The sequence below is a fragment of the Neopelma chrysocephalum genome, unplaced genomic scaffold (genome assembly GCF_003984885.1).
Source record: "Neopelma chrysocephalum unplaced genomic scaffold, ASM398488v2 Primary Assembly neopelma1_97017, whole genome shotgun sequence".
Classification (NCBI taxonomy): Eukaryota; Metazoa; Chordata; class Aves; order Passeriformes; family Pipridae; genus Neopelma; species Neopelma chrysocephalum.
Genome location: NW_020925659.1, coordinates 141660 through 162991, shown reverse-complemented (window position 1 = coordinate 162991; position 21332 = coordinate 141660). Strand labels below are relative to the sequence as shown.

The 21332-nt window shown below is 40.8% G+C and overlaps 1 protein-coding gene across 1 annotated transcript in view; it reads right to left on the bottom strand.

The window, feature by feature from the left end:
* The window catches only part of LRRC2 (leucine rich repeat containing 2), a 64511-nt gene that overhangs the window by 23251 nt on the left and 19928 nt on the right, over window positions 1-21332 (bottom strand). The window contains exons 3-5 of the mRNA XM_027671026.1: window positions 20757-20967; window positions 12459-12615; window positions 38-174 (exon numbers count right to left, since the gene is read on the bottom strand). Coding sequence (XP_027526827.1) covers window positions 38-174; window positions 12459-12615; window positions 20757-20967 — 505 coding nt within the window. The remainder of the gene's footprint in view (window positions 1-37; window positions 175-12458; window positions 12616-20756; window positions 20968-21332) is intronic.

The window sequence follows — 21332 nt, the reverse complement described above, 5'->3', positions numbered from 1 at the left end:
GCCAAATAAAAAAAAAACACATTGATTGTTATCTTACTTCAAATGGGAGATCTGTTATTTCCATATTTCCAGACAAATCCAGTTTTTCTAGATTCTCACAATCACCCAGTTCTGGAGGGACTGACTTCAAATTATTGAAACTCACATTGAGCACTTTGAGGTTTTTTAAGCAGCCTGTGAGGGTAAGATAATCCAAATCAGTGCATTAACAAAAAAAAAAAAAAAAAGAAAAAGAAAAAGGCATACAGGCATACTCAGTTTAGCAAAGAAAAAACTCGTTATGGTGATGATGAATAAGATTAATAACTGTGTTCTGCAGTGATCTCTAACTTTGTGGGTGGCAATAGAGTCCCTCAATCATCAATGGTTTTTGAGAGAATTTGAAAGGAGGCAGCAAAGTCTTGCAAAGATCTTGATTCTTCCTCTAATGAGACACCTATTAACCTCAGCTGAAACTAGGGAAGTTGGCTTTTGGTTTTGCCACTGTAGAAACATGCCTGCTGACTGAAAAGCATCTTAGTAAGTTTTATAGAACCTGTTCATTAGGAACAATCACTCCTACAAAACTTACTACATGAAGAATTCTGTCTCTGTTATCCAGTGTTGTATATTCTTGATTACAAAAGATAATGGATGTGTGCATTTGTTTCATTATTCTCTTTATTGCAATTTATCATCCCTTAATTTTAAGGCCATGATAATATTCTAGGCTGCATTTAGTCACAAAGCACCTTGTTTCTTCAAATTATAGCATTACATAATCTTCAGCAAAAATAGGTTTAGAAACATCACTAAAATGCAAACTGTATTATCCTGAAAAAATGCAAGTTATACTGTGATATAATCAAAGGGCAAGGAATTTGAATGTATGAAACTGCAAAGGAATCATTAAATACATAACAAAATGAGACAATTCTATGGAAAGATCTGTTGTTGTATTACATGGACAATCACAGAATTGCAGAATCACAAAATGGTTTCAGTTGGAAGGACCCTTCAAAGGTCATCTAGTCCCAAGCCCCATTCAACACTACCTTGAACACTTTCCATGATAAGTCATCCACAATTTCTCTGGGCATACTGTTCCAGTGTTTCACCACCTTTACCATGAAAAACTACTTATGTCCAATCTACATCAACTGTTTTTCAGTTTAAAATGATTGTTCCTTGTCCTGCCACTCAGGCCCTGCTAGAAATTCTCCCTCCCTCTTTCTCCAAAGGCTGTTTCTATATTGAAATGTGACAATGAGGTGAAAACAGAACCTTCTCCAGCCTAAACAACCCCAGCTCTCTCAGTCATTCTTCACAGGAGAAGTGTTCCAGACCTCTGACCTACTGAAGACACCCTTTCTTGTACTGGAGACCCCAGAACTGGATAAAACATTTCAGGTGGAGACTCATAAGTGTGGAGGAGAGGGGGGGAAAATCCCTCCCTTCAATCTGCTGGTCACAATTCTTTTGATGTGGCTCAGGATCCTGTTGGCTTCCTGGACTGCAAATGCACTTTGCCAGCTCTTCCAAAAGTATCTTCTAGTCCTTCTCTGTGGGGCTGCTCTCAATCCACTCATCCCCCAGTCTGCTCTGGCATTGGAAGTTATCCTGTGTGCAGGATTCTGCACTTGTCCTTGTTGTCTCTCATGCAGCTCCCATGAACCCATCCCTTGAGCCTGTCAAGGTTGGCCTCAATGGAATCCCTTCCCATAAGGATATCAACTTGTTATCATCTCCAACATTGCCATCTGCTCAGTTATATTCCTGTGGTATTCCCTTCTACCTAGTGTTAGAGTACAGCTCTCAGAAGGAAAAGCAGAAGGAACATAAATGCAATTCAGCAGAATTCAGAAACTGGGAGAGAACAGCTTTGTGTATCAACAGGCTCTCAAAACAGACCAGATATTTGTAAACCGAGACAAGACACACAAGATTCACAATCTTACATTGTACCAGTGCCCTGGTCCGGGCCAGGACAGGGTTAATTTTTGAAGTGACCAGGCCTGAAGGTTATTCTGGACCAATTCACATCTTTGCTGGGGGCAGGGAAAAGGGAGTCTCTTCCAGGGAGAAGAGCTACTCATCCAGTCGAGCAAACATAGCAGAGAGAGACATCCAATGTTGCCTGTTATTGGGGTTTTTTTGCAAGTAAATAATTTCTCCTCTTGTGCTGTCTCTCATTAGTATTGTTGCTGTTACTGTTAGTTTTCTTATCTCATTACTGTTACCAATAAATTGTTCTCCTCTCAGCCTGTGACCTTTTGTGCCTTCATTTCTCCTCCCCAGCCTGCTGTGGGGAGGGGAAGGGGGAAGCTGAGGAGCAGGATAGAGCTGCACATGGTTCAGAGAGTCTTGGGGAGCACCATTCCTAAACCACAGAAATCAGTCTTCTATTTATAATCAAATTCTTAAAAAGAATCTGGTGTTTCACGGGATTTTGATGACATTGGGGAGATCTCTCCAGAGCACAGGTCCTCAAGCCAATATCCTAATAAGTGAGATTAATCTTAAGACTCTAATGCTTAGTTAAACCCCTTCCAAAGCCAAAGTGGGTTTAGAGCTGCTCACCTTTTGCAATGTGTAGAAATCCTTACCAGATGCTAGAGGGTGCTTCCATGGAAAAGGATAGAGAAGGAACACAGAGAACTGAAAACCCCTTATTTTTCCCTGAGTTGTCAGAGTCACAGGCATGTAAAAAGCGTTTTACATAAACCCCACAGTCTCCCTAGGACACAACATTGTCTTCAAATGGTGGCTGGACCACACAGATCTTCCCACATGTAACAGGCAAGGCATATATTGTAAAATCTCAGTTATATTAATATCTACAGGTTACAACAGAGAAAAATATGGACTTTTCCACACAGCTTCCTCCCCCTTTTAGCTCTGCCAAAACCAGAAACTGAGGTGTATTTCACAATTCGGCTGTCCTTTTAGGAAGGTAACCTTGCCTTTCCTATTCACTGTAAACTGCTCTTTTAGCTAAAATAGTAGAAGCAAAATTTTCTGTAAGAGCATTATTTTGCCAGCACGTCACTGTGTGAAGAGGGTTGTTGGAGCTGGTGCAAGAGACTAATAAATCTGACTTAATGGTGTCAATTGTGAACTACCTTATTTCTTTATTTTTAAACACCTAAAATAATAGAAGTGTAGCCTACCCATGAGGAAGGGTACCTACATCATGATATTAAACCTCACCAGGTTTAGTATCATGATGTAAAGATATTATATCACATGCTAAGTGTTATAACCATCAATTTACCACCTCATTGCAACAAAATAATCACTGAAACAGAAATGCCTTAAAATAATATAGAGAATCAGAGAATTGGAATTTATTATTTCCTCAATCAATTAATCCCTTGGTGAAGGAGACCAAATCCCACTGGAATGAAAAAATGGAACTATTTATTCACTAGCACTGGAAAGTTTTGTCTTTTCTTTTAGCACTGGGATATTGTGTTGTTTCCATCTGGAATGGAGTTAATGTTTCTCTTTTCAGTCACTGCAATTTCCACCTCTCTAGTAGCTGCAGAACTAATGTAAGCAAGGCACTCGGTGTTACCAACACTAAATTTACAGTAATTGCCATGGCTAAGATTATGAAAATTGCTGGAAAAAAGCCATGAGTCTTGCAACTGAATTTACTTTCCATAACAAACTCAGGACAACCTCATAGATTTGTTTTGCATCCGTTCTCGTCTGAAATTACTGGATAGTCCTCCTCTGACTGTCAGAATTGCAATTTAATTTCTTCTGTTATTTGTCTTTAATGATCTCTGACTTGCTGCACAAAAACTCCTGAATGCCTGACTTTGAACTCTGCAATTGTGAATTTTATCTCTATATGTTTTTTGGAAGCCTACCTACTCATCAGGCCTTCCATATTTCTACCTGTTTTACAGTGACAACAACAGCCAAACTAGTGTAAGCAAAAAATTTCAGGAGCCCAATTTCGCAAAATAATTAAGGAATAAAGTCAAGGGTGCTCTTTGAGAAACTCCAAAAATTATCTTCCTCATGACCACTATCTTCCCTTTCCAAACAAGTGCCTTGTTGCCTCTGGTTTAACTAGTCTTCTGCTCATTTTTACAATTGTTGAATCAAAGTTTATTTTCCGTAGCTCTCCATATCAAATACTTAATGAGATACCAGATGGACAAGATCTACTACTTGAAGCTCAATCATCTTGAAAGATGGAAACCAAAGGAGTTGGGAACAACTTCCTTTCCTTTATAAATTTTGTATTTCAACCTAATTTCCATTCAGCACCACGCCTCTAATTACTCCTTCCCTTAAATAACTGTTTAAAATTCTCACCAGCAGCAATCTGCACAGGGGTAGAATTAGACTGTATGGGTTGCAAGAATGGTTATCCAGGTCACAGACAGATCTTTTCATTTCTCAGACAAAAGGAGTAAGAATGTTACTCTCCTTTTCCCCTAGACCTGTCTGCTAGGCTAATTTTGTGAGAGAAAGACTAAAAATGTATAAGACAACATTCATGAAAACTAAAGATTCTCAAATCTTTAGTGTCATGATTGAAAGAGTGAAAAACTGGGGAACAATGAATCCCAAAGTACTCTTCAAATGTCGTAGACATTGTCAGTGGGAGGAGGGGGGATAAGAAGGGTGGCAAGGCATTATGTATGACTTTCACTACCCTGAAATCTGTATTTAGGGTCTTATTTATGTGCAGAAGTTCTCCACTGCCCTTGCTGTGGTGCCCAGTCACCACCAGGCTTGATGAGCATGTAACACAGCAACTGAGACAGCTCTAGGTGGGGACAGAGGAGGTGACAACCCTCCCATGACTGCACAAATGTAGAGCAGGATTTGACTCCCCCACCTGCCACATGCACACACAAATAATATCCCAGCACAATTTCCCAATTAAAAGTAGTAATAGTAAAATCGTTGCTACTACAATGCTGTTGTTAACTATGCTTAATGGCACTGAATTTTCATTTCTATAAAATATGCAAATTTGGGAGTTAAACAGCTAACATCTCTGTGTTTTCCATGGAGAGGCAGTAAAAGCTGTAATGAAATCCATGGCTTCCCTGGCAGTTTCACAATTAAAGTTGTTGGTTTGTTGTTTTTTTTTAATGGGAGCTGCAATTCCATAGTTGTTGCCTACAGTTGCATCTATTCACAAATTAAAGTTTTAATTTATCTTAAAAAGCTAAACTAGCAATTAAACAACTTCACCTTTTACAAAAGCCTACATTAGCCATCCTAACAAGGTGTCAGGGAAAAAATACAGATGACATCACAGAATGCTTTTATTGTCTAAGGATGCCATTCCATGCAAATGCAGATCCCCTTGTGCTAACTGGAGTAAAACACTAGACAAATTTTTACATGGATCTTCAATCACAGAATCACTGAATTATGGAATGGCTTGGTTTGGAAAGGACTTTAAAGATCATCTAGTTCCAACCCCCCTGCCATGGGCAAGAACACCTCTCACCAGCCCAGGTTGCTCAGAGCCCCATCCAATCTGGCCTTGGACACTTCCAGGGATGGGGCAGCCACAGCTTCTCTGGGCAACCTGTGCCAGGGCCTCCCCACCCTCAAAGGGAAGAATTTCTACCTAATATTTAACCTAAATCTGCTCTGCTTAAGTTTACGGCCATTTATCTTGTTACTACACACTCCTGTAAAAAGTTCCTCCGCAGCTTTCTTATAGGCCCCCTTCAGGTACTGGGAGGCCACAATAAGGTCACCCAAACAGTTTTCTTTGCTACAGGCTGAACAATCGCATTTGTCTCAGCCTGACCTCACAGGAGAGGTGCTTCATCCCTCTAGTTGTCCTTGTGTCTCTCCTCTGGACTCACTCCAGTAGGTGCCCCAGTGCTGGACGCAGCATTGCAGGTGGTGTCTCACAAGAGCAGAGGGGCAGAGCCACCCCCCCTGACTTGCTGGCCACAATTCTCTTGCTGCAGCCCAGGAGAAGGTTGTCCTTTTGGTCTGCAAGTCCACATTGCTGGTTCATGTCCAGCCTCTCACCCATCAGCACCCCCAAGTCCTGCTCCCAACCCCTTCCTCCCCCCGGCATTGCCCCAGGCCCAGCCACAGCTCCCTGCACTTGGCCTTGTTAAACCTGCTAAGATTCACATGGGCCAGGTTCTCCAGCCTGTCCAGGTTTCTCTGGATGGCACTGCATCCCTCAGACAGGAGTCATCTGCAGCCTGGCTGAGCGTGCACTCCATCCCAGTGTCTGCATCACGGGTGGAGAAGAGATTGGATAACACTGGTCCCAGGACGGAGCCCTGGGGGACACCACTGCTCCCTGCTGGACATTCAAACACTCAATCATTGGCCAGGACACTCTGGATGAGACCATCCAGCCGATTCCTCCTCCCCTGAACACTCCAGCCACCCACTCCATGTCCCTCCACTTCAGCCAGAAGGGTGCTGTGGTGGAGCACGGCCACGGCCTGAGGGAAGTGCAGAGGGATGGGATGTGCAGCCCTTCCCAGGGTCACTGCTGCATCCCCTCAGTGTAGAAGGGCACTGAGGGGTCAGGCAGGACTGGGTGAAGCCGTGCTGGCTGTCTCAAACCCCCTCTCTGGGAGGGCTGTGCCTCAGCCCAGCTTCCAGAAGGATCTGTTCCGTGCTCTTCCCAGGCACAGAGGTGAGGCTGACAGCTCAGCAAATCCCAGGGGCCTCCTTTCCACCCTGTTTAAAAATCAGTGCAATGTTTCCCTTCTCCCTGTCTCCTGGGACTTCACCTGACTGCCAGGACTTCCTGAACACCCTGGGGAGCGTCCTGGGGGCTCCATCAGCCAGTTCCTCAGGAGTCTGGGGTGCATCTCTCAGGTGCCATAGAGGAACCTATTTCTGGGTGCCTCAGGTGGTCATGAACCGGGTCTTTACTCAGAGTGGGAAGGACTTTGTTCCCCCAGTCCCTGCCTTCAGTTCAATTCACTCCAGAGGTGTGATAGGAGAGGTTGCCATTGAAGGCTGAGTCAAAAAATTCCACATAAAAACAGTCAACTTGCAACAGCAGTGTTTAATACTCCCTCTTCAAATGGGGGATATAAACAAAATTTTTCTCAGTTGTGTGCAAGACAAGTTGGACAAGTAACATTCCATACTGAATAAATGATAAAGGTTTGCACTTCCTCAGAATTAGACTGCATTTAGACTAAGAATATGTATTTTCTTCTCAAAAACTTGCACATTAGAACATTGGGAATCTTGTTAATGTAAAAAGCTATTTTAGGTGTCTAAAAGTCATTCAAAAATCTATTACTAATAGTTTTCCCTTTTGAGTTCTAGGAAATTGGATTAATGGTATGCACAAATGAAATTTCATGCTGTGATGTAGGGAGGAGACAAAAAAAAATCCCTGTGATTTCTTATTAAAATATGTCTCAGAAGCACAGTTATTTTTAATCTTAAGTATCTGGCAAACCAAAAAATGTGAGAGAACATAATGAGGTACAAATATTTTATTAACAGCTCTTTGAGATGTTTTGTGAATAATTTGTGGGACAAAAAAATCCTGATATAGCCTTACAATCCCATTCCAGCATAAAAGCTTTGGGATCACATGAAAATGCAGTTCACTACTTCCTATGTGAATATGAGAATATATTCTGCTGGATATTTTCAGTTATATCAATTACTAATGCAGTGGCACTAATTCATAAACAGGAATTGCACTGCAGCCATGTAGTCAGAGCCAGAACTGCAGTCTCACAAAGACGAATAAAATCTTCCAGCTACAGCCCTGTTCATGAATTTTTCTGTTGTTTCTGGGCAAACCAGACCTGACCACTTTAAGACAGACAGCTCCATTATGCAGTTTTCTCCTTTTTTTCCTTTTTTTTTTTTTATGTATTTCCCCCTAAAATATTCAGTATCACACAAAAAGAATCATATCAATAGCATTCTCCTCTATCTTCTGATACAAGTTTGGCCTGCTCAAGTGCATAGGTGACTACAACCAAAAGTGTGATTTGAAATATCTGAGAATGGATCCGAGTCTTTCTTCTCCCTGATTCAGAGTGGAACATTATCTTCTAAACCCAGCAAAATAGGGACATGCAGTTGAGTTCCTGCAGACATTTTAGTCCAGACACTGCTGTTCCAGCAATACCTTTTTTGCACTGAAAATACTCGCATCCCCTCCTGTTCTTTCATACCTTTACAGCCCTCTGGTGAGAATCAAAAGGAGCCCTGACATGGCTCACCAGGATGATTTGTTGATCTAAATTTGGCTCCAACTCTGTCTGAAGATTAAAGCATCAGCAAGATGTGTGTCACAGCCAGCATCATCCATCTGTCATTACTCTCAAGTACATTTTAGCTGTGATATTTATCTACTTGCTGCTGTTTTGTAAACAGAAAACAAAATGGTGCATATCTTGACACTTAACCTTTCTACACACCTTACCTTATCTTCTGATTTAGCAGCCAGTCTTCATTCCTTTCCTAGGCAGAGCTCCCAAATCAAACCCACATTGATTATTTTCCTTCTGCTAATTTAGTAGCTAAGCTGACTGAAGCATGAAATGTTTCATGTTGAAGCTGTATCCAAAACCTTCCAAATATCCAAGACCTTTCATAATAACGCCTTATGAAAATAATCAACATTTCCAATGCACATCAGTGTCTGTCTCTGTATGCATGTACAGTATAAGAAATAAAAGCATAACTATTTGCAAGAATGTCCCCTTACACATCAACAGTTGGAGCATTACACAAAATAAGACAAAACTTCTCTGTAATTTATGCCATTAACAGCAAGGGCAGTGTCACTGCACTACTAATAGGTGATCCATCAACACAGACATTCAGTGAGACTGAAAACCATTAGTAAGTTTTGGCAAAACAACTGCTGAACAGTCCAGTTGCACAGTTCCTGGAGTGGCTTTTTTTTGTATTGTTTGGCTTTAAAGCACACCAGTGAGTGTGTGTCTTTTTCTGCACAGGTTAGAATTAGTGCTGTGATGTAGAACTACTTTATAAACAGCGTCTATGGCTCAGAAAATTTGTTGATTTGGTTATGCAGTGTCTGATGTTCAAATCTGTGTGTCTACAGATGAGTGCTTAGATTTAATGAATCTTGAAAAGCAAAATTCTGGACCTGCGTTCACATTTAAGAAGGGGATGGTGAGTGCCATAATACTGTCCCTGAAGGGGGGCCCACAGCAAAACAGTTCTCTGACATTCTCTGGCTCTTCCAATCAAACATTTACAGGAAAAAAAAAAAGGAACAAAAACATTGAAAGGAAGAAAGCAACACCTAATAGAATAAGCATGTTGGAGTGAAAGTGGGAGTTTCACTCCAGTGAAAGTGGAAGTTGGAGTAAATGGGAATAACATAAAAGCTGCTGACGAGCAGAAAACATATCATTTTACTGTAATTGAAAGAACAGTGATTGCTATTAGAAACACTGAAAATTTCTTCCTTGTTTCCCAAGAAAGGTCTGATATGGCCTCTCCATTACTCTCTACAGTGAATTGGTTGTACCAGATCAACCTACTTTGCCCCCAGTCACCAGTGGAGTTCCCCAGGGCTCAGTGCTGGGGACAGGCCTTTTAAAAACCTTTATTGTTCTGGATGAGGGGATTGAGTGTCCCCTTAGTCATTTTGCAGATGACACTAAGTTGGGTGGGAGCATTGACCCGCTGGAGGGAAGGAAGGATGTTCAGAGGAATCTGGACAGGCTGTATAAGTGGTTTAATGAGGTTAATTGCACAAGGTTCAACAACGCCAACACCACCAACGACCCCATGCAGTGCTACAGGCTTGGGGAAGGTTGGCCAGAAAGCTGCCTGGCAGAAAGGGACCTGGGGGTGCTGGGCAAGAGCCAGCAATGTGCTCAGGTGGCCAAGAAGGCCAGTGGCATCCTGGCCTACATCACAAATAGCAAGGTCAGCAGGACCAGGGAAGGGACTGTCCCCCTGTACTCGGCACTGCTGAGGCTGCACCTTAAATTCCTGTGTCCAATTCTGTTCCCCTGTCCTGGTTCCAGACAGGACAGGGTTAATTTTTGCAGTAGCCAGGAAGGGGGGCATGGCCAGGACCTGGGGCACTTTCCCAGGATAGGGGAAGGGGTCCCTTCCAGTCAAGTAAGTGTGGTGTGAAGCAGGGGGTCAGGTAGCACCATTTCCCTCTGTCACTGGTATTGTAGCTGTTTCCAGTAAACTGTTCTTTTAAAAGAAAATCTCAGCTCATAATCTTTGCCTTTTGTGCCTCCAGCTCCCCTCTCCATCCTGCCACTGGCACAGGGGAAGGGGGAGGAGGGGGTGCGTGGTTTGGAGTGCTCCAGTGGGGTCACAAACTTGGGGAATATCATCCCTAAACCACGACAGCCCCTCATGAGAAGAAAGACATTGAGGTGCTGGAGCGTGTCCAGAGAAGGGCAACAAAGCTGGTGGAGCTGAGGGAGCTGGGGTTGTTTAGCCTGGAGAAAAGGCAGCTGAGGGGGAACCTCATTGCTCTCTACAACCACCTGAAAGAAGGTTGTAGCAAGGTGAGGTTTTATCTCTTCTTGTGGATAACGAGTGACAGGACGAAAACAAGTGACCTCAAGTTGTGCAAGAGGAGGTCTAGATTTGACATGAGAAAAAAAATCCTTCCCTGAAAGGTTGGTCAGGATCGGAACAGGTTGGAAACCAGTGGAATTACCATCCCTTGGAATTTTAAAAAAAACGAACTTGTACATGTGGCACTAAGGGTCATGGTTCAGAGGTGAACATGAAGTGGAGCTAGGTTAATGGTTGGACTTGGTCTTAGAGGCCTTTTCCAGTCTTAACAGTCCTATGATTCTGTGATCTGTGTTTGTGCCTTTATTGTGGAAACAGACTTTAGCAGGATTAACAATATTTTTTTTCTTTAACAGTTTTCGTTAACAGTGCATAATGTTTCAAGAAGAGACAACAAACTTTGTCCTGCCTTCATTGTTAAACAGCAATCCCTTAAAACCTTCTGTTTAATGGTTTAGGGTAGCCTGTGGCAGGAAGCTATGTCCTTTCCCCTTCCTCCCATACTATGTCCCCTTTCTTTCAAACCACCTCTTGGAAGGTGTTTGTCCATTAAATTCACTGGCCTGTTCAAGTTTCTCAGTCAAAGTGTTGACAAAACAGTGTTCATTTTATGTCCATTATCTCCTGCTTGTGTCTTGTTTATTACCTGTTAGTGTGTTCAGATGCCAGGTTGAAACTACAAAATACATCTCAATGCCCATGTAGAATTTTCTCTGTGAAACATAGTGTGAGCAGATAAATCAAAAGCATGAGTGTTACTCTAATAGAGCACGAAAAGAGTAGAAAATAGCAGAAAATTTTAGAACTGCTTTCTGTGTTTCAGGATGCTCTCTCTCTCTTCTTGTGCTCCTCAGTTAGACCTAGGGAGGTGGAGGGTTTAGCCTTTCTCTTAGAGTACATAAGGAATGCCAGTCATGGGGAAGGCTTAGGAATTCTGGAAAGGCTGAGGTATTGGTGCACTTGGGTCCATGGGCTCAACAATGGTGAACTCATAGTGCAGGAAACCATAGTTTCCTCATAGTTTCCTCAACTCCCAAAGGTACCAGCAGTTACAGCAACTTTTTACAGCAGTAAATCCCTCTCAATATCAAAGCAATCTGTCAAACAAGCTTTTATGTTGTCTGATCCAAAACCACAGGAGAGCCAAACACAATTCTTGCACACAGCTTAAAATAACAGAGGCCAAAGCGTGTAAACATTAACAATTTGTTTCTCTAAAACCCCTGATGTCATGTTGGGTAGATTTAGTTTAGATACTGGGAAGAAATTTTTCCCTGTGATGGTGATGAGGCCCTGGCACAGGTTGCCCAGAGAAGCTGTGGATGCTCCATCTCTGGAAGTGTTCAAGGCCAGGTTGGATGGGGCTTTGAGAAAACTGGGCTAGTGGAAGGTGTCCCTGCCTATGACAACAGGATTGGGACTAGATGATCTTTGAAGTCTCTTCCAATCCAAATTATTCTACGATTCAATGACTCTTTATATATTTACTCCTTTATTAAATGAAGACGATTACCGAGGTCTTTAAAAATTCAAAAGACAGATTTTATGCAGGATTATATTTTTGATTCCATTTTGCCACAATCTTGTGTTTCAATTCATCTTGTTTGAGGCTTACAATTCTGTAATATTTCTATTTTTGTTAACCTGTAAGGAACATAAAACACCAGTTGTTCTCAGGAACAACTCTCCATCTACTCGGATGCAAGCAATAACTGCCTCACAGTCAGAAAACAAAACCCATGTTTTTCCCATGTTTGAGCCATGCTACATGCATGGTTTTGCATACAATTTGGCAAGTATAATTAAAGCCAGAGAGCTGTAAAAATGCAGAGGGGACTGTTGGCTGTAAGCAAGGAAGAAAGTTACCAGAAAATTAATAAGAATATCCATAGATGCTCATTTACCTGTAATAGAGTTAAATGGCTTGACTATAAATATCTGAATATCTTGAACTGACTTACCAATCTCCACTGGGAGATGGTGGATTTGATTTTTTGACAATTCCAGCACTCTCAGATCTTGAAATAATGCAATGTAGGCTGGAATGGTTTGTATCAATGTGTTGTTCACGTGCCATTCTTTCAGATAGGTCTGCTGTTTCAGAGAATCTGGGAGTTCCTGTAAACGAAATAAGAACAGGAAAACAGAAAACATGAAGTTAGAATTTTGTTCTGCCATGTTTCTAAACACAGCCAAGCCTCAACACTTTGCCTTAATTATCTTGAGCAGAATAGCAGTTTGCCAAAGCCTCACAGGAGCTGTCTGTGTTTGAAGAGCACTGCAGCTGTTTTTCAACCACATATTCATTTTCTAACTTCTAATGCAATCATTTGCTCTAAAACAGAAACCTATCCCAAGCACTCAACCTGTTTGGTGTCTCACACATTATCTCCTTTTTCCAGATGGAGGATTTTTTTTTTTTTAAACACATTTCAGTGCTTTAATTCACACATCAAGATGTAGTAAAATGCAGCACAGAACAGAAGAGTGAGTGTTATAGAGAATATTTAAATAGGGTATGTCAGCATAAAAAAAAAAAAAAAGGTGTGATTATGTTCTGAATACCTGCCAATGTTTCAAATTTGTTTGGCAAGATGGAACAGAACCATCTCAGACAGGATACACACATACAACCCTTTGAAAGTCTTTTTCCAAAAAGAGTTACTTAACTTCTTAAGTTGTTACAACAACGTTCTAAAAAATTTTACTAGATTTCTTTAGGAAGAATAGAAATACTTGATTTTTAAATTGGTCCACAATTGCAAGTAATTCTTGATTTAGTCATGCTTTGTTTTCAGAATTCCAGTGTTTTTGAAATACACAGGAAAAATATGCTTCTAAGTAATTTTCAGACTATTCTATTTGTCAAAAATATTCAATGTGACTGAAACTAAAAGTCATAAAGCCTTTAATTCTTACAAAATTGCTTTAGTTAATTGGTATTCACTTCAGATGTGCACGTATTTGTTTGAATTATGTCGCCAAGTTCCTTGAACTTGAAACAGAAAAAAATCAATTACTAAAAAATGAAGGTCAGATCATTTACACTCTGCCTTCTTAAGCATCACATAATTTACCAGTCTGTCCTGGGTTTTATAACACTGTGCACTGGTAACATCTGGAACAAATAGTCTGGAAGAGGTTCTGCCATTAACTTTGCCCCATGAGAAGAGATGTGAGAGTTTCAGCCTTTGATTCCTTCATGACTTCCAGACTTGTTTCCTGTGCATGAAGAATATGACACAGTAGGAACTGCTGTTTTTTGTACAAAGGATATTACCTACTTTTTCTTGTCTTCTAGATTTCATAGATCCCCCAAAACATTAACAGGAGTAATGCATTTTAATTGTTTTTTTTAATTAATGCTGAACTTTTGAATCAGGAATAGTGCTACTTAAAATTTAGCTATATTAAAATATCCAATTGTAATTAAAGATATACTGGACTCTTGATCAGAAGCTGTCCTTTGTTTGGTGGTTGCTGCCTCTCTTCAATTCTTTCCAAATTTACACATGCAGACCCTTAGCCTTTGTTAATGTGGTTCTATCTTGCTACCTGCCCTGTATTTGATACAGATCATTTCATGTCTTGCTTCATTTCCCAACTAGCTGTATATTGCATTGGGATCCATCTTCTACATTTGTCAGTTTATGGCAATTAAAAAAATAAAATGCCTGAAATGCCCCAGGACTGGCAATGAGAAATCTCTCCAACGTTCCCGGGTTTAGTTTCCATATCTCCACTTTCATTGCTGCCCATTTTTCTGCAGCAAAATAAAATAATAGATACCATCTGCAAATTCAATTAGCGTTGTCTTTCCCACCTGTAAAGAATGGAAAATTCAGCCCATAGGGAGCAGCATTTAGCTGGAGTGTCATACCTGTCAACGTAGGGAAAAACCCTGATTTAGAGAGAAAGTGGAATAATCCTACTGGAGGGAAAGAGGTGTTTGCGTTAACAGACATTATTTTCCACTCTGTTTCTCCAGGGTACAGGTCTGTCTGCCTTTCTACTGACCTACTGGTTTTTTGCACCACATTTTCACAACACAGCAGCTCCACAACACAGCATCTCCAGCCCCTTGTTGGCAAATACAGCAGGGATCAAAGGGGAATGTTTCCCCCTGTGAAGCCACAAACTTCTCCTTGACACCTTTGAAAACAAGGCTGCCTCTCAGACCAAGATCAAACTCCTTCCTCATCTTACAAAAATTAAGCCAAAATACGAAAGAAAAACTGCGTGTTATTAATGTATAATTTTATTCTGAAAAACCTTTATGTCAGCATTAAGGGTAGTTTCAGATATCCTGTGCAGCAACTAAATACATTCAGACACAATTTCAAAACAATAGAAAGAGGTTCCATTCTTCTACCAACTGCCAACTTACTTTTCTTTCTCGAGATTATTTCTTTATATCACACAATCATATTCACAATTTACAAATGAAAGCGTGCCAATACTTTGCTATTGTGTGGTTTTTCAACATTCTCCCGTTTACAAAGCATTTATATTTGTGTTGCTGAAACATAAATTGATGTGATATTTTGCTTCATTTACAAACTAGATAGGGATGGGAGCTGGAATTTGCACAAGCTCTGCGTTTGCTTTGCTCTCTGATTCCCTTGTGTTCTTTTGTAATCTTCTGCTGCCACACTAAAGCTGGCAGCCTGCTGATAAATTGCTTCATGAAGACTGACACTTGGAGGATAGCCAGTCTTTTGCCTTTAACAGCAAAACAATACCCTCAAACTTGTTTGATTTTTGGGAGAGGGAAAAAAAGTTTTAAAAGGAAATAAAACAACAATTGCTGATTATGCTATTTCTCTAATTAGGAGAGAATTTGCCTGCTAGACGTGAGCCTGAACTAAAACTGTGATCAAAGTGCTGAGAATTTTCAATTCTGTTTCTTTTCCAGCTCTGTAGTTTTATCTGTCGTGGTTTCAATCCAAATTTCCCACGTCTTTAACAAGGTTTGAAGCTTGTTCCAGGACCTCTCTGCTGCAGGTCCCCAGCACTGTCCCCACCTCCATGGCAGGGCACTGGCACCAAGTCCCAAAACAGGTTTTTCACCCACTGTGCAAGAGGCCAATCCACATAGAGGCCAATCAAATAAAATACAATTGTTTGATTCTTTTTTTACAGTTCTGCACAGAAAGGGGTGCTGGGGTCAAGCTGTAAACATTAATAATTCTATCAACTCGTAATTTCTCCTCCTAACATCTGGACATCACCTCCAGACTGACACTTGGAGGATAGCCAGTCTTTTGCCTTTAACAGCAAAACAATACCCTCAAACTTGTTTGATTTTTGGGAGAGGAGGGAAAAAAAGGTTTAAAAGGAAATAAAAAGCGAGCCTGCAACAATTGCCGATCGGAGCCAAAGGTCCCGTGACCCAGAACAAGAAGATGATTGAAGAAAAGAAGAAAGCATGTTGAAAGCTGATAGGTGTAAAGATGGACATTAGTCATTAATAGGTAGAAATATGCTTACTGTAATTTTATAGGGCCAAGTATTGTTTGTTGAGATGCTCCTGAGATGCCAGAAGATCATGGCTTATGAGTAGAGAATTTTACTATCACTCATTTTCTTCTGTACATTTGACATTAAGATTGTTTAAAGTAGGTATGCATCCAGATCCTCTTCTTAGCTAAAGCAGCCTGGCCAAGAACAGTCCTGCTCTGCATTTGAGGAGCATCATCAGCTTTCCTCTGCCAATACTGATATCACACATTAAAAAATTTGTTTATCCTGAATGTTTTCTGAAAAGCATTTAAAATTCACTGATTCACTAGAGAATAAACACTCATTAGTTAGTAGCAGAAAGTAAACACTCAAGAGGGGAAAAACAGAGTTAAAGTGATTTCGTTTAAAAATTCGTATTAATATTCATGGCATTATTTTGCCTCAGTTTCTAGTTCTAGTAGCAGTGCTCTTTCTCTGAAGTACTAATTTAATTGAGTAGATACATGTTTATGTGTACAAAGGTTCTCAATTATGTGTTTCATCAACTCTGCATCATTCTTTCCCAGGCATCTGTTTCCAAACACACAACTCAAAGGTCCATGGTCCTTACCCAGCTGTTTTTCGCAGCGGATTTGCCTGGAAAACTCTCAGATGATAAAAGGTTTTCCTGAAACATACCTTGGGAACATGAATTACTTGTGGCACTTTACACCATTCTCATGCTGTCAAGACACAAGTGTTTTGCAAACAGAGGAGGATTTAGGAGACTCAGTGCTGGGGCAATACAACTGGGTTCTGACCACTTTTTATAAAAAGAGACAAAGAGAAAACCTGTCTGATTTCATTCCCTTTCATTCACAGGTTGCATTCAAACATCAGATTGAGATTCTGTGATTGTGAGACTGGCCCATTTGTTATTACATGCCCTTTTCTTCCCTAACTATTAATTCATCACTGTTGCATCAAAACAATTTTAATTTCCGTACTCATCACTCACAAGACTTGCCCAGTGCTGGCTGTATCCTGTTTGACTGTTCTTCTTTCTTCTAAGACAACCTGTTTTATACTTGCATCTTCTTATTTCCAGTCTCTTTTCACTGATCTCCCTTTCACTGTAGCCCTGTTAAAAGCCCAAACTGAACTGCTCCCTTGCCTCCTTGAGCACTGTGCCATAATTCCTGGGCTTTTAATCCATAAATCACTCACTATTCATCCTCTTCACATAAATACATACATCTAAGGAGGCCTATAATCACTAACACATCCATACACTTAAAATTAAAATGCTTACCAGAAAGCATTTAGGGCTAATAATAATGAAATTATTACCCTGTTTTCCCCCACTATTTTGTTGCTCCTGAAGAGGTTTATCTTTCCTCAGGTGTGTTAAAATAATTACTTTACAAGTACAAGGAACAGTGGGTCTCCACCTAATGAAAATACATTATCATTTCAATGACATTTGAGAGGAGGGGAAAAAAGTGGCAAGAGGTCCTGAAGGAAGGAATTCCTCTCAGTAATTCAAAATATGTGACCTGCTCTGATTTTCTCCCTCACAAATGCTCTCAGAAGGAGGTCTGATATTATTTTCAAAAGTGAATTTTGCAGATTATTTTCAAAATATTTGCCCAAGCCACCCCAATCCCTTTTGTTTGGGTGAATATTGCTACCCAGCCACAGCTGCTCTGGCCAAGCAACATATTCTCAGAGATAAAGAGACCATGTTCTGTAGGTGCCAGCCAGCCCATGGCTGAAGCATTGCCAAGGGCACTGGGTGCATCCCTGCTGGGTTTGTGGTTGGTCTCAATGAACTTAAAGGTCTTTTCCAGCCTAAACAATCCTATGATTCCATCACGGAGTGTTTTACAAAACCCTTTTACAACCTCCTACTCAACAGTCTGCAGCGTTTAACATCCTGCTTTGCAGATGCTGCTGAGCTCTTTGGGCTGGAAGTCAGCTTAAAGAAGACAGAAGTTCTCCATCAACCTGCACCTCAGGAAGTCTTCCATCATCCCCACATCACCATTGGTGAATCAGAGCTCGAATCAGTCCAGCAGTTTAATTACCTGGGCAGCCTCATCTCCTCGGATGGTGAGATTGACGGGGAGATGGACAACAGGTTAGCAAAGGCATACAGTGCTTTTGGAAAGCTTCATAAAAGAGTTTGGAGAAATACACACTTGAAGAAAAGCACAAAGCTCAGTGTTTCCAGAGCCATAGTGCTGTCTGCTCTCTTATATGGATCTGAATCATGGGTCATCTACCGCCACCACCTGCGACTCCTGGAACGCTCCATCAACGCTGCCTCCGTACAATCCTAAACATCCACTGGGCAGATTATGTGACCAATACATCTGTTCTAGAACAAGCAGCAGTCACAAGGATTGAGGCCATGTTGCTGAGAACACAGCTGTGCTGAGCAGGGCACGTCTCCAGGATGAAGGACCAACCACCCCCTCCCCAAGATCCTGCTTTATGGGGAACTTGCCACCGGCTGCCGCAAGAGAGGAGCCCCAAAGAGGAGATACAAGGACTCCCTGAAACAACATCTCAGCCTTGACCACATTGATCACCAGAACTGGTCTACTCTGGCCTCCAATCGGGAAGCCTGGAGACACACCATCTATAACGCTGCTGATGCCTTTGAGAACGCACCAGGATCACCCTTGAGGAGAAAAGACAACGCAGAAAGAATCGTGTCTTGCAGAATTTACCACCTAAGGAGTCTTTCTGCTGTGCCTTTTGCAGTTGGACGTGTCTGTCTCGTATTGGCCTTTTCAGCCACCAGCGTGTTTGTAACAAACGTGAGTAGAGCCCTTCCCAAATCTTCGTTCACGAAGCCTGGCCATGGTGACTCAACAGTGCAGAAACAGCGGGACAGATGCACTGCTCTGCTATGTGGGTATGGAGCATGAAGCAGCAGCTCCTTTCTAACCTGCCTACATTTTACCATCTCGGAACTGTCACACTGAGACCTGTGGGAAGCGTGTAGTAAAGCCACTTGCTCTGATCTTGAAAAATCCCCGTGCTGGGGATTGCTCCTCTGAGACTCAGCTCCACAGCATCCAGAAAAAGAACTGGCATAGCCCAGAAGAAAGCCCTGTTCTCAAAATTAAATCTGTGCCAGTAATCTACTCAGATTTGGCTATCAGCTATCTAGAGGATATATTACTGCTTCATTGACGGGAGGAAAGAGGAAACATAATAGAAATACTTATCAGCTAAAAGTGAGACAGGGGATTCTGCAGCTAGTCCCCAAATGGACAATTTACAGGGCTCTGATGTTTCTTGCTGCCAGTCAACAGCAAACCCAGCTGTTCCTGTGCCCATAAATCTGCACAGGTAATCCCACCTCTGACTTCTCCTGGTCTCTGAGTGCTTATTCACCCAAACTTTCAACTCATAAATGTATTTGTGTGCAGAACACATTCAGAAAACTAAACCCCAACTGACACCACAGCTCTCAGCTACATCACATACAGACTTCTCTGAGAAAACTGTCATAAATCCACTGATTTTTTTTTTTTTCACATGCAGATTGCCAGCACCGGGTTTTACAATCTGAAAACTCGTTTTGCCTAAATGCACTTTGTTGTGAAAAAGTAATAGGGGAAAAGAGTATCTGAGACTCATGTCTGAGTCTGCCTTCGGTTTAGAAGCAGTAGTTGGGATTTTAAGAAGAAAAGTAAGTGGTATGATTTATAAAAGAGATATAAATTTTACAAAATTTCCACAATAAAGTTCTCTCAGAACTTTGTCAAGTGAATTTTCACAATTTTTAAATAATTTTCAGCTCTTACAGAGTGACATTGATTTTGAAGGAGCATTGGTCTCTAAATAAAGCAGCTTCCTAACGTAAAGCCTTGCTTGTGGTGACAAAGCAAAATTTTAGTGGTTTGCCAAAAGACAATAAGCAACAGAAAAGTTTAGTCATGCAGCTCTCTGCTCCCTGATGCACTCAAAAAGAAAACACCTTCATATTCAAGATCAAATCTAAGATAAAGTTACTTTTCAAGCCAATCAAAAGAAAAAAAAATTGTTCTAGTGAAATGTAACCATCTCGTCAATTAACTTTTTAACTTACACTTTTTGTAACGAAAATTTGAAAGGTATGTTTCAAAATTATAGACTACACAAAAGTCAAAATTATAATTTACCTTTATTATTAATAAAGTAATATTTCTTCAAACCACACTTCAGCCAAAGCTTTTACAACTCTAGAAAACTTCAGACCAACACTAATCCACCATTTGCTCAATTCCAAACTGGCACTAATTCAGAGTTTACTTGCAAACTCCTATTTTACATCAAACAAAAATGCAAGTAAAAAGTGGGGTTTTTTCAGCAAGACCATTGTGGATTGATGCCAACATTACTTTTGAATCGAGCAGAGCTTGAGAAAGTGTTATCACAGTGTTGGAGCAAGAATCCAGATCTCTGATCGTCAGCAGACATCAACAAGGCAACAGAGCTGAATATTTATTATTTTCATCTCTTTCCACCCACTGGGGAATTTCAGAGAAAGACACCTTATTGCAGTTTGATTGCTCACACCAAAAATTTTTGAGAGGGATGAATTGCACGTATCAGTAGAGAACTTAAAATACACACACCTGAAAACTAAACCACTAGTTCAGGCTAAAATAGGAAATGTTTTTGTCACTTCCAACACCGTGAAAAAGCAGCAACTTCATATGCATTGAGAGGGGAAAAAAAAAAGGGGGGAGGATTAAAAAACAGAGTGCTAAGCTCCCCAAACTCTTTAACAACAGAAACACATTTTCTATTGTATTTACCGTCCACTGCTCTCCAGAAAGCTGGAAAATAAACTTGTTTCTTTCCTTTTTTGCTTCATCCGACAAAGCACGTCTTTTCTGGAGCTGAGGATTCTTTCCAGAAGTGTCCAGGTTCTTCTCACTGATGTCTACAAAGCCATTTTTGAGGTATTTTGATTGAGGGATACCTTTCTTACGGCACTCCAGTATCAAAGTCCATTCCTGTTTTATCCTGAAATAGTGCCAAAAAAGGGTTTATGTGAATCAGCTGAAAAAAAATATAACAGCTAAGTCTCAAAGCCTGATCTTCATTTCCATGAGTACTTAACAAAATATAATTATTTATCTCAAATATTGACCTTTTTTTTTAAAAAAAAAAAAAAAAGAAAGCAGGTTCCTGGAGTCATGCAAAGATTTTGTAGACATACATATGGATTTCAGATGAGCAGGATTTCATTCACTGACTACCCAGAGAATAACAGAAAAGTGGAGACTGAGCACACTGCCATGAAAAAGAATTGTTTTCATAGGATAGGAAATACATTCTCGCAGAACAAGTTATCTGCATAAACTAAATGAACCTGGTGATGTATGCAA